The following is a 13916-nucleotide window of genomic DNA, read 5'->3' as shown; positions in this document are numbered from 1 at the left end:
AAAAAACTTACTGTGCTTTCTGTTTTGGTTTTCCCTAGTAGAAAAAAAAATATATTTCAGATTCCAAAATATTAAAAGCATAATTATGAGAAAAGCATTTATTATGGAAATACTTATTAGAAAATATTTTGTCTTTGCCAGGATTTTTTTAGATCCCCAGCCTTATCTCAGTGCCTACAGTAGAAGCTGAGAGCTCTGTTTAACCCAGCCTCTTTCTGGCTTAGCGTAAAGCAGAGTTGCTCAAGCTATTGATATTTTCCACATGGTAAAGGCAGAAACTTTTCTTTTCATCCCATAGAAAAAGTTTTCTAATACTGGTTGGAAAGACCTTCTAATACTTTGAATGGATGCTATCCTCAGTAAGATAAACCTTCTATCTAAAATATTTTCCATCTCAGATTTTCCTCTGATGGAAAGATATCGAGTGATTCTTTCCATGCATTTGAGTATCAGAGAGAAAAAGAATGTTGCTACAAGCTCTTCAGGATCTTGAAATACAAAGGCGACATTGTTCAGGTTAAGGTTGTTTTTTTGGTTTTTTTATAATGTCTTCAGATGAAAAGTGTGGGTCAGAAAGAATCTGGAAGGTTATATACATCAACACCTCACCAAGACATCAAGCATGTGGAATTCAATATTGCAGTGATTATGCTTAAAATAATGCTCAAAAGAATTCTCCTCAGCTACCCAAACAAGTGCACATATATGAGGTAGTCACAGGTCTTCAGAAAGCAAACAAAAAAGTCCACCAAATAATCCCTTCTTGAGTTGGTCTATTTCCTGTAATTTTCTAACTAGCATACAGTAGCCAGATTCTGTGGTCTAGACTGCTTTGTTCTGCAGTTTTTTTTCTCAGGGATTTACAAACCACAGAGAGTTGGAATGATCAGAATAAATATTTGCTTATGCACCTACTGATTGGAGCTTTCAAAGTCCCCAATCTTGTTACAACACACGTGTGAGCATTAGCATTCATATAGGTTTGGCAAATATAAGGGGTTTCCTCTCTACCCACTTCTCCCCTCCCCAATTTCAGTTTCATGGAGACAACACATGGAGACAACACAAATGTGGTGTGTTTTTCTGTTGGTATCTCACAGTGTTTTCTGCCTGGCAATTATCTGAGACTGTTACTGTACAAGAGAGCACATTTTTTAGAATCCTTTTTATCCCCCTCCCTTAATATCAAGCATATTATTACTCATCTTGGAGCACTTCATCACTGCTGTTTCTGAGTTGGAGATTTCTCCAAGTATGATAGCAGCTGCAGCTAATAACATCAATTATATAACACTGAGGTTCCTGTTCCCCTATTTTGACTGGGGGAAGTTCTTCACTAGGACATGCCATATAATTAATTGCCATTTTCTCTGCATGCAAACATTATAAAAGCTTTAGTCTTGCTGTGTCTATGAGAGAATAGCCCTAAAAAGATTCACTTGCTGAAGCCACAACCTCACTTGTTAGGGTGGCTTAGTGTGCAGGAGAGAAACAGAGTCAGTAAATTTGCATTTAAAAAGTCTGGTGCTTTTCAACTCTCCCCACTGTATATGTGTTTGTAAAAAGTGTGCTTTGATGTGCTAACCTGATCCAAACTTTCTTATGGCTGATGGTTTTCTTATTAAAACACAAATAAAAACTGAGTAGGTATGGCAGCTGTCTCCATGGAGTCTTGTTAATACTGTCAGATACATAGCATTACCCTCCTGCTATAACTTAAAAAATTCTTTAAAGGACTTAAGGAAAAAAAAAAGTAATTTTTTAACCAATGTGCCTAAAGTCATAAACTAAAATAAATAGTCACAAACTAAATCATAAACTGAGTCATAAACTAGAATCTGTGTCTGGGTAATTTAGTTGTTGACAACATTAAAAACACTTCAGGCACAACAAAAGATAAAAGATGTATTTTAAGAAGACATTTGTTGTAGGCATTTATTTAAATTGATTTCTCTATATATATTTATGTATACTCAAGTTTGAAAGAGTTTTGATATTTTTCTCCAAGGTTGGCATGCGACCAAGGCAAGAGAGGAGGGCATTACTAAGAGAGAAGAGCGGAAAAATAAAATCAGTGATGACAAGGCTGGATTGGGTGGGGCAGAGAAATGCTGGGATAGCCAAACAGCCAGGACATGATTGCAAGCAGTGAAGATATAGAAGCCAAATGTCTAAAAATTAATTTGTGGGCAAGCAGCTCTGCTGAAAATTTTAACACATTCTCTTTTATTTAATTTTAAATTCTGTCTCCAGGAACCTGATAACTTACAGAAAAAGGGCAAGATAAACTGAAAGCCAGAAATGCCAACATACCAGGTTGTTTTTTTAAACCACTGAAGTTTATTAATTTCCTATTTGTTAACTTGAGACCTTTTGGAGTCAATTTATGAGCTATTACTTTAAGAACATTTATAGACAACTTTTGATTTTTAAATGCCTAGAGCCCGAGGATTGCTTTGGGTATTTGGTGAAAGTGAAGGGGGGGGGGAGAAAGGGGAGGAAAAAAAGGTAGTACTTGGCAATGTCTGTCCCTTTTCCTGCTGGATGTTTTTCAGGTGAACTACCCAGCTATGCTACTGTATGTAAGTCAGGCCAACTATGTGGAACTAAGGATTATTCCACAAATACCCTTTTAATAGTTCTTTTAATGGTGCTTTTCCTCAAGTCTTACTTTTTTCCTAGGATTCCCTACCCTGCCTGGGAGTCTCCCATCATTCCCAAAGCATTGCATCTCCCTGGCCTTTTCCCCCGGGCTGGGTACTGTGCTCTGCAGCTGGGAATAGGAGCTGTGTCCCCCGCAGGCCCGGCGCAGGGCTGCCGCCACTGATGGCTTTATCAGATGGACAGAGACATTCCAAGTATGCTTCTGGTCACTGTGGGATATGGGAATATAAAAAAATAATGAAAAGGAAGGCTTAGACCAAAGCTGTTAGTCAAACCAGCCGTTTTTGTCAAGGCTTTTTTTTTTTTTTTTCTTAATTTCTGTTCTTAAGGAGTGAAATTCTTTACTCGTAAGCAGATTGCTAAAGCTGTGTGATGTCATTTTCTTTTCTTTTTAAGGCTGTGTTTTGAGCAGCTGAAAGCTGCAGGTTAGGTAAAACTATTAATGACCATTTTTTGACCTCTGCTCCAACCGCCCACAGCGGCTGCAAATTTTTAAACGTCTGACGGCTGCTTGGCTCTCCGCAGCATCATTATGTTGGTTGACAGCAGATGAGGTTTCAGAGGTAAAAAATTCACTTCCCAAATTGCACCCTGCTGGCATGGCCAGTAGACAGATTAAAAAATGGGAGTTCAGTGGCATGGTAGGGCAGGAGATCTCGATTTTTATGAGCAAGGCATGGCAAGAGTTCCCTCTGGTTCTCTCTGGCTGCGTGCATGGTGGGGGCAAATCATGACACAGGGGTAGTGTAGAGAGAGTGCTTTGCAAGATGTTATTGCCTCAGAAAGAGGAACACTTCACATTGCTGTAAGGGCTGTAAAATATTCTAGGATTTCTGGGGGGCTTTTTCAGTTTTCATGGTTGCTGCTCTTGAGCACTTCCCAGATGTGTTAGGATTGCACAGTGAGCAGCTTCACGGCCCTCCTGCCTTTGCTGGAGAAGGCTGTGGAAGTGGTGAGACTTTCCTTTGCCTTCCTCCATTCTTCTTTGCCCATCCTCTCTCTTTGCCAGCTTCCTGGGCCTGAGAGAGTCTTGCCTGAACCTTCAGGGAACCTGTCAGGATGACAGGTTCAGGATGACAGGACAGAAGGATAGGGAGGAAGGCGTGATAAATAAAAGGGTGGCAAGAGAAATATTGGGTTTAGCAAAGGTACTCTGGTATTTCTGCGTAGATCAATGTCATACAAGGCGCTGTTTCTTCCACTTGGCACAGGGAGTTGTCCTAATGCTGTGGTGGTGTTCAACACCAGTGGTGGTTGAGAATCTCCCATCCCAGGGACATGTTGGAACCCCTTTCTCTGGATCAGTGTGCCAAGCTAGCACATAGTGAATGGATGCATTGAAGGGAGGTTCACTTACAAACCGTGCTGTTCCTTGGACAAATATACATAGCCAGGAGTAATAGTCTTTAAAACACTTCATTGTTTCTTCAGGCACTTCAGGCATTTGCTCTCTTCAGTCTTCAGAGCTGTAGCATCTTCTTGCCTTGACTGTCACAAAGAGTGTTTGCTTTGTAGTCATGTTAAAGGCTGGGAATTTCTGGGGTCTCCAGACCATGATTTTACTCTTTTTATCCCTGCGACCACTTTCTGCCCTTCTTAGGGGCAGTGCTTCCTCCTTTCTTGTATCTTCTGTTCTCTGGCTCATGCCAAGTCTGGTGTCCCTCATGCTGTCTCACAGAGTGCCCTGCCCATTCCCCAAAGCCCATGGTCTTTTGGCTGGATGCTGCTTAATTCAGTCATTTGAAATTAGAGCCCCATGTAAATACTAAATACTGAACAATAAGTGAGGCAACAGCATTTCATGGTATCAGCTGGAGTCACAAGCGTGTCAGCAATGGCCATGCCCTTACAGTGGTGGTGTGGTCTCCAGGACAGCCTGACAACCTCTGGAGCAGGGCTGAATTCTTCTGTGTAGCTGAGTCTTGAGTGCTGGATTAATCTTTTCCAAAAATTAATAAATGCTCTGGACAGTATTTTTATGGGGAGTGATTGCATTGTGCTCTGGAGATATCTTTCTCAGCTGGGCTTAAATGAAAAGCTGAAACCTGCCTGTGATGCCAAAAGATGAGTGCTCAACAAAATGAAAACTTGCATCTTAGATTGCAAACATTCATCTGTTGCCTGCTTTCCTACTTGCTGCTGGTTGATTCACAGTCGTACCAACAAACATAAAACTTCACCTGCAAGAAAAGCAGAGAGGGTAATGCCCATAAATTAAAAAAACTTCCCCACTTTGCACAATCTGTATTTTGAAATTTAGCTCAAACTTGCAACTGAATTGGTCTGTCTTGCCTTAAATTCCTGCAGAAGGACAGATAATTCTGAGAGATGGTGTGAGATGACTATGCCACTTAAAAAATTCTGAAAATATTTCCAGACCTAGTCTGTGCACCCAGGGCAGCTGTGCTTCCAGGGAGCTGCGTGCCAGTGGCTGTGCCAGCAGGAAATGCAGCATGACCTGTGGCAAACCTGGAGGGTGGGAAACACTGTGAGAAGATTTCTGTGGGCAGCTCTGAGTGTCCCAGGCAGTTGCTGTGTGGGTATGGACACAGGAGACAATGCTGAGCCAAGGAAGCAAGCAGGAGCAGTAGGAGAATTCCCTTCCCATCATGTGCACAGCTGCAGAGCACTTCTGATCGTGTCTCTGTGCTGATGGGCTGGCAGCATCAGCTTCTCCCCTCCTGCAACCTGGCAGTGCATGCATGAAGCCTGGCTGTGAAATAGAAATGCTTTTTGAAAACCATAATATTATTTTAATCACAAATTATTTGGAAATGAAATACAGAAATAGCTTCAGATCACTCCTTCCAGAGGAGTGTTTTTGCAGTCAGAGTCTTTATCAGCTTCTCAGTGGGAACTGCATTAATATTGCCACAAAAATGCAAACAGTAGTGCCTTTGATAAAGCAGTTTGGCATCTCTTAAGCAAAAAGATGTTTTGTTTTCCTAAGATACAGCACTGTTTGCAGTGCAGGGACCTGCCATATGTGCCAGCATATGGAAAGAAAACACCAGCTTTGTTAACATTTGTGTTGGGAAGCTGTGGGGAAGGAGCGAAGGGGGCGGCTGTGGAAGCAGTTGCAAAGCAGTCTCTGTTATTTCAAGGGGGACAGCCCAGGAAGCCCAAAAGTGAGTGCTGGTGGCAGAGGTGCTGGTGGCCTGCAGTCAGCCTCCTGGCTTAGCTGCCCCCTGAGCAGTTTGCCAAGAGCTGTCCTTCACCTCAGTTTTGCTTTAGCTTTTCCCATCATGTGCTAGAGCAAGGTCCCCACTGCTGCCTCTTCCCATTGCAGAATGGAAAAGCTTTACTGGCCATACAGTAGGCATCTTTGTGAAAATGTGAAAATGCCTTTTTAGTACTTTCTAGTGTCCCATGGGTATTATGGATTTGATTAGGGCATTATTTTGATTTTTAGACTGCCTTTGGTTCAAGAATCCTGAAAGGAAGTTGTTGTGCAACTATTTTAATCTGATTTTACAAGCTGATTCCAGCTTGATTCCCAGCACAAAGAAACAAAGAAGAGCTCAGTTGCATTTTTCATCCCAAAGTAAAAACCCCTCCTCCTTTGAAGATCTTCTGCAGAGTGTTATGTTTAGAGAGAGATTTGGTATTGTTTAAATTTAATCTCCATAATTACATTGGGATTGGATTAATGATGGGTTATTTTCTGAGTCATTATTTTCTGGCACACTCAGCTGTTGAGCATAAAGCCAGGTCTTCTTTGACTGTAAACTGGCATCACTCCACCAAAGCCAGTGGAATAATTCCACTTTATATTGTGTCAGCCCAGATGTGATATTAGAGCTGTTTTGAAGAAAGCATCCTTTTAGAGTTTGTTGGCCTTGAATCTTCATACAATTGTAAAGGTGTCTGGGCATTAACTTAAAACTGCATTAGATTTATGGTTGCACAGCTGGTTGTTGTGTCTAACCCACCTCAGCTGGACCCAGAGGGATCAGCAAATGGTGCAATGCCAAACTGAACTGTAGGAATCTTGACCTTTTTTTATGTTTAAAAACTGCCTTTTATCCCTGTGGATGTAGGACAAGTTCATCAGGGAGTTCCGGCAAACTTTTACATGCTCTTATTCATTTGATCAAACCTTGGTCAGTTTGTTTGGGATACTGTACTGAAAATCCAGGGGAGATGTCTGAGAAGCAGAGGGACTGCTTCTTTTTGGAATTAGTTATTTTTGCTCATTCTGCTTTTCAGAAATGGGTGAATGGGGAGGGGGCAATTTGGGAAGATCTGTCATGTACAAAAGCAGCAGCAGGAGCAATAAGCAGTGGGCATGGTGTGGGTGATGAATCCCTCATCATGACTGGGGTAAACAAAAGAAACAGTCATTTTTAGGAGATTCTAGGAGGCTGTGTAGAGTTGCTGTGTTTGCAGAAGGTAGTTGAAGCTGCTGGGCTGAGACCAAGTTGGGAAGAAATTATCTCCCCACCTCTTGTGCATGTTGGGCAGGGAAGGGTTTGCTTTCAGACCTTGTATTTTAATGTCTCATCTGAGTTTCTTGTCTTTTAAAGAATTGTCCTACTCACCACCTGTGAAATGGCTTGTTAATAAATCATAGTTTTGGAAAGGGGAAGGTTTTGCTTTCTTTGGGGGCTTTACAGTAAAGAGAGAGTGATCAGTCCTGTCCATAAGCTGTAGTGGATTTAGGATGTCACTGCAGTGGGATGGACCACTTATCTCTTTATCTTGGTCCCCAAGTGACAGTGGCACACATTGTATACATGGAAGTGTGAAAAACAGGCAGCAGTGATCCTTTTCTGAGGCATCCTCACTACTTTCTAGAGACATCTGCTTTTGCTGCTGACCTGCTCTTGAACCTGCAGGTACACCTGGAGCAATGTAACTTCTGTTTCCTTGTTAAACAGCAGAAAGTACCTGTAAAGCCTCTTAGTCTTCTCTCCTTCCTATCTGAAGATATTAAAGTGGTACATTGTGCTCTTTGGGTTGTACTCTGCAGTTTTTAGAACAGTGTTTAGGAAATGCTGCTTATTTTAAGAAGAAATGTCAGTTTTAATCTTTAACAGTAACAATGCTTCTGCAGTTGTGATCATCTGTCAGAGATTTGGGACTGTTCAGGAGACTTGGTATCTTTTTTTAGATTGACCTGATGGATTTGGAAAACACAAATAAGCCTTCAGGGGCATTGTGGGCATCTCTTCAGAGTAAAAAGAATGCACAGCAGACCCCATCCATGTAGATCCACTGTGAAACAGAAGGCGAATTGTAAGACCCAAATGAAGACTGAGTCTTGCTCTAAAGCTGGACATCCCTCAATTTGGGTGTACAAACCTCCATTCTTACTCTCTTTTTCTTCAAAAGAAGCAACTTGCAACTGTGGACCAAGATCAAGGAGGGGGGATTTAAGCTTACATAAGTTTTGTTCTGTGCAAGCTATTGTCTGCCAATATTAAAGAAATTCTGGTGATGCCACTGTAGGTTCACAGCAGTAGATCAGTCACATATGTACATGGTCCATTTATTAGAGGGGACTGTTGGAGCTTTAGTAATGCTTAAAGCATTTGAAGCATAATACACTGCTTCATTGCTCCAGATGTGATAAATGCTGTTGACTTAGAGAAGAAATTGGTGATGTAATACAGAGGAATTGCCTTTGTGCTGATTATGTAGATGTGGTGGTGAATCTCCTGTTAGCAATTCCAGTCTTCAGATGTTTTCTCATTTTATTTGGGAGTGGGTCACATGTAAAGGCTGAGAAGAAATAAATAGGAACTACTTATATTTGTTCTCAAACTGAATTCAGGAACACTTATGCACAACTCACTTTGCATAAGCAGGCTGTAAATCCTGGCTACTTTTCCTAGAGCATGTGGCCCTGCAAACCAAGTCACCATTAAAGATCTTGATGTGCAAAAGATTCTTCGGTAGTTTCAGCTTTGCTGAGGTCAGGACAGATGCAGAATGTCCTAAATAGTCCTATCTTATTAATTTGCAACCCCACTCCTTCCCTGTGCCCTCCAAGGCACATTGTCGTGGAAATAATAATTGTTTATATAGGAAATTTATTTTTAAGAAATTACTTTTAGAGCTCTAGGTTAGTATTTTTGGCTTTGTTTTATTAGCGTTGGAACTGGAAACTTTCTTAAGCCAGTATTTTAATTCTCACCTGAACACTTGACCTAACACTTTTCTCTGCAGCTGAGAACTGGAGAAAATCACCAGATACGATACTTGGTGCTGCTGTTCTAAGTGAAAATTGTGTTTCCTCAGGAAAGGCTCTTGACCTGTTATTTCTGCATACTGGTTTGATTTAGATCCAAAAAGAAATACTTAAAATTCCAATGCAGAAGGAGAATTTATTTCCATGGCTGACATTAGACTTATGCTTCCTTTGGTCCAAGGTGCGCCCTATACAGTCAAATGGAAGTAGGATGGTATAGTTGCCAAAATAGATGTGTTAATTTCTCAATTAATTTTTTTTTTCTGTGCAGTGTTTTTAAAGTAACAAGTATGGTAAGCAGCACGCTATTTTTAAACCAGGGACATTTTGTGCTGAAATTGGCTATTGCAACACTGGGTTAGAATTAGAATACACAAAATTCAAAACCACAGTAACCCTAATTTTGCCATTCTTGCCTTTTTAACTGCTCAACAATAGTGCTGTGTTTGTATAGTATTTAAAAATATTTGTTAAGGGGAATGTAAAGAGCTACTGGCAGGCTCCTCTGTTAACTCTTTCTGCACACTCTGGCAGTCTGCTCCGAAATGGGCTCTAGTGAAAACTCAGGCATGAGTCCCATGTCCAGAGCTCACACCTTCCTTTGCATTGCAAGCAAAGGAGCAGCCACCAGCCAGGATGGGGGCAGACCCCTATGGTGGAGTGGGCAGTCCCTCTGGCTCGTGATGGGCTAAAATCTGTTTGCCATCTCCTTTTCCAACTTGCCCTGATATGTGCAGGCCTGGATTTGTAACCTCCAAGGACTTACTCCAGCAAAAGAATAGTAATGTTTGGGATAATACCGTCTGACCATGAAGATGAGTTTTATAGGCTGTAGTTCATGCCATGAACTCACAAAGACTGGTTCTGCCTGCCTTGGTCCTAACGTTCCAGCCAGCACTCTGGGAAAAGGTTATGGGGGCCCAACACCACTCAGGGCTTCTACCTTCCAACCTGACCCAGCTGTGAGCTGCCTGATTTTCCCTGCAAGAGCTTTGCACAGTTGGGACATTCTTATGTCCATCACCAGACGGAAATTAGCTTTGGATTTCACATCACCGGTCAGACTGACCCGAATGTATTCATGTGGAAAAAATAATAACGGGAAAGCAGCTTGAGAAATCATTTCTGCTTTTTGCTGTTGCCTTGCATTTTGGTGTGTGCTGTCTGTATTTTGAATACAAGCTCATCCGATGCATTGTAACGCAATAGCAATCCTGACTGGGTAATCCTGGGAACCAGCAGCTTGAATCTTGCCTTTCCAAATTTTACTGTTCTAAAACTTGACTTCTTTGTTAAAAATGAAGAGTTTCCAGGGGGTAAAAAGCCCCCAGAGAAAGACTGTTGGCATTTTATATTTTTAAGCTGTCTTGCTGAATGAAAACAGTTGATTATTAGCTTGATGGGGTGACAATGAGTATATAGAACTTAAATATCCCACCACTCCCACAAAGAAAAAAAAAATCCACCCTCCATTGTATCATGGGAAGATACAGAGCCAGAAAAACTTTCCAACTCATTAAACTTTTATACTTGCTTCATACAAGCTTAATGTAGGCTTTTTTCCATCCTGTGATGTTGTTGGGCTGCTTCTGAACTGATCCCAGTGGAGGAGGACACCATCATCTTAGCAGTATTTCTTTCTTATAACAGAAACCTGCCTTTCTTTTAACAGAATGAGCTGAATTGCTTAATCTGAAGGATTAAAAAAAGATTTCCTTGTTTGTGTGTTTCGGGTTGTTTATTCTGCCAAGCCTGATAATGAAATCAGTCTGAATGTTTCCCCCTGTAATCAGTTGAGTCAGCTTCTCTGATTATGTGGCATATTTGGGTAAGAACAGGGATAAAGGAAGAAAGTTTGAAAAAAACAGGAAAATACTATTGTGAATATATCAGGCAAGTAAAAACTGAGAAAGGGTAATTGGAGTCAAGCACCACACCTGCTGCTACTTGTCATGCTCTGTGGTAGTTGTTTTGGTGGGCTTTTCTTCCTCTTGTGACTTGTGTTTGATATTTTAGGAGAGGAGTGTGGGAAAATACTGATTTAAAAGACTAGAGTTTGGTTATATCACTTTTAAACTGCATATTTTTTAGTGATGAGTGGAGGTCAGGCCACTGTAGCCAGCTTGAGGTCAGAAAGGAACAACAAAAAGTGATGTTTGGGCTCATTTTGAGCTCTGTGCTGTGTGGGACAGCTCCAGGCTCTCTCGTGCACAAGGAGAGACCATATCACATCTGGATGTAGGACAAGAGCTGGCAGGAAGCGTCAGTGACTCCTTTGCTGTCTCTGGTGTAATTTTAACTTTCTGGCACCCTGATGGAGTTCTGTTGCTTATCCTGGTTGTGTCCTTCCCCTTGCTCTTCCTGCTTCTTCTTTATCATCCTCAGCCACGAGCCTGGGGAAAAGCCGTCTCGCTGCACCTTGCCCGTAGGTCAGCTCATCCCTGTGACAGCACGGAAGGGGGTGTGGGTTTCAGCTGGTCACTGCACCCATGAGCAAGGATGTAGTGAGTTCTAATTTGAGAGCTCTTGCTTCATATGTGTGCCTCTCCAAACCCTTGGATTTAGACATTCCCTCACCATTAATTACATCCTCTTGTCTTTTAGCAGCAAGTGAATGGGCCAAGCTGGGCACGTCCTGCTGCAAGCAGCCCAACACCGTTTCTCACTGGTTGGCTACTTACAATGTTCTCATAGTACATGATTCCTCTCTTTTGGGAGGTGCATCCTGTGGGACTCTCCTCGGGATGGGGAGGGATTAGGCAGCTCAGGTCCCATCTCAGAGGGTGTACATGCAAGTGACACCAACCAGGCCAGTATTTCTGGAATCAATCCCCATCCCCCTACAGGGGCAAAGGGAAGCCCAGATCCCCCATAACCAACAGCCAGAGAGGTAATACCTGGTGGCACTGGGATTGAGTATGTTACCATCCTTGGCTTTGGTGCAGTCTCTGATGGAGATGCTGGGTGTCACAACCTCATTTCTGGAAGCCATAGAGCCCAGTCACCCTCATTTGTCTGTTGTTTGACATATGAACTGCTCAGACAGATGCAATGCAAGACTAACAAAATTGGCAGCGGTATCTGACTCTGACAGCAGTTTGAGAATTTGCCTGTTTGCCTTGTGGCAGCCCTTAACATGGCATTCCCCAGTGTGGTGTCCCACAGAATGCTTGGCAGCAGTCATGCAGAGGTGAAAAGATTTCCAGGTGAGCTTCAAAGAGAAGGATGTGACTAACTGTCTCACAGGGAGCCAGGACGTGGACCCAGCCAGATGAGGCAGCTCACACGGAAGGGCTGCCAAAAGAAAGGGAGAGGATATATGGAACTGTGACTGGAGAATGAGGAGGAACAGGCAATTGGGCAAGGTGGAGGGGAAAGTCTCCATGGGCTGTTTCCAGCAGCTGGGAGATGTCTGTTCTTCAGGGAGGTAACCTGTGGGTAAAGTGCCGAACCTCAGGCACGCTGGCTGTCATTCCTGGCTCTGCCACAAGCCTCCGCTGCCGGTCCTTGGACAAGTCACTCTCCTGGTGACTCAGTATCCCAGCTGGAGAACAGGCATTGCTGCTTACCTCATGGGGATGTTGTGAGAGTAGGCTCGTGGACGCCTTTGCAGTCTGATGTATTAAATGGGGGCAGAGGGGAACAACAAAAAGTGACCACAAAGACAAACATTAAAAGGGATCTGTTGTTCCTTTGCTGCCTGTGCACGTAATCATGTCCCTAATGATAATGTAATGGTGACTTATTCATCACTGACATCCACTCCTTCAGTTCCACTGGTGGGAATGGCTTTTTGTTTTTACTTTTTGTCCCCTCAGGCTTGTAAAGATGTAATTTTGTATGTTTATATAATATGTTAATGTTTTAAGCCATTTCTAGTAGAAAATTAGAAAAAATAACAAACAATTAATCAAAGTCAGACTAAACTGAGATGTAATCAAGTAATACAAGAGTGGGACTGGAAGCAGAGTTTGCAAAGAGAGCCTCAAACAGAGAAAATGCAAATCCTGACTCCTAAAGAAGGAGGAATTCTGCTTTGTGTCTGTCTTAAATCCTGTGCCTGAGAGTGTACCCAAGGAGGTCCAAGACCAGAAACTAAAAGTGGTCACTCTTCAGCTCTCTCCTTCTAAAATAAGCTTCTGCAAAGGAGAGGGAGCTCTGGTTGACTTTAACCTCAAAATAAATATCATATTCATTGTATTCACTCACAAGGTGGTCCAATGGCTAGTGTACAAACCTGGGAACCAGAAAACAGGATGTGTTAGGGCACTTAGGGAATTGGTTGACCTGGTGCTATCACTTGGTTCTGCCTGTGCCTGCGTGTGCTAAAGCAAAATGGGACTGTGTGTCTCCCTGCTTGGAAGAGAGCTATGAGACTTAGGGAAATGCTGTAAAGAACCTGGAGAGCCACAGGTGGAAAATGCTGGGAGTGATCACAAGCTTCAGAGTTTTACACAGGAGCAAAATGCATGGTCATATTTCACCTGTCAAAGCTTGCTTTTCTTTAAAAAATAGGAAATTCAAAAGGAATTGGCTAGAGAGGAGCAACATTCATCTTCACTCGGTACTGTATTTGAAAAGCTTTAATTGCATAAGTTTTCCTGACACTCACCAGGGCTATCTTTGGAGAAAAAACCAAGATTCCTTGTTTTTTTGAAGGAACAGGTGGCAGCATGAAGAAACCTTTTGTTGTTAAATTTTAGTCATGGTTCCTTTTTTTTTCCTTTTCTTTCCTTTTCCCATCTGCAGTTGAGTATGACAAGGAGTTCACGCCTCACCAGCGGCACCACAAGGAATTCAAATTTAATTTGTCTCAGATTCCTGAGGGCGAGGCCGTCACAGCTGCTGAGTTTCGGATCTACAAGGACTGCGTTTTGGGAAGCTTTAAAAACCAAACCTTCCTTATCAGCATCTACCAGGTGCTGCAGGAACATCAGAACAGGTATGCAAGAGGGGGCTTGCTCTGTGCCACCAGCTGCTGTCCTGGAGAAGGCTGAGCTTATGCAATAGTATTGATAATACTGAAAATAAATATAGGTTTGTTCATGTTAACAGGGTT

General features: G+C 42.3%; 1 protein-coding gene across 1 annotated transcript in view; it reads left to right on the top strand.

Annotated features, from left to right (window-relative positions):
• BMP6 (bone morphogenetic protein 6) overlaps nt 1–13916 on the top strand; it is a 95237-nt gene that overhangs the window by 49582 nt on the left and 31739 nt on the right. The window contains exon 2 of the mRNA XM_054645275.2: nt 13607–13799. Coding sequence (XP_054501250.1) covers nt 13607–13799 — 193 coding nt within the window. The remainder of the gene's footprint in view (nt 1–13606; nt 13800–13916) is intronic.

Source organism: Agelaius phoeniceus, chromosome 1 (assembly GCF_051311805.1).
Source record: "Agelaius phoeniceus isolate bAgePho1 chromosome 1, bAgePho1.hap1, whole genome shotgun sequence".
Taxonomy (NCBI): domain Eukaryota; kingdom Metazoa; phylum Chordata; class Aves; order Passeriformes; family Icteridae; genus Agelaius; species Agelaius phoeniceus.
This window is presented reverse-complemented; position numbering and strand designations above follow the sequence as displayed.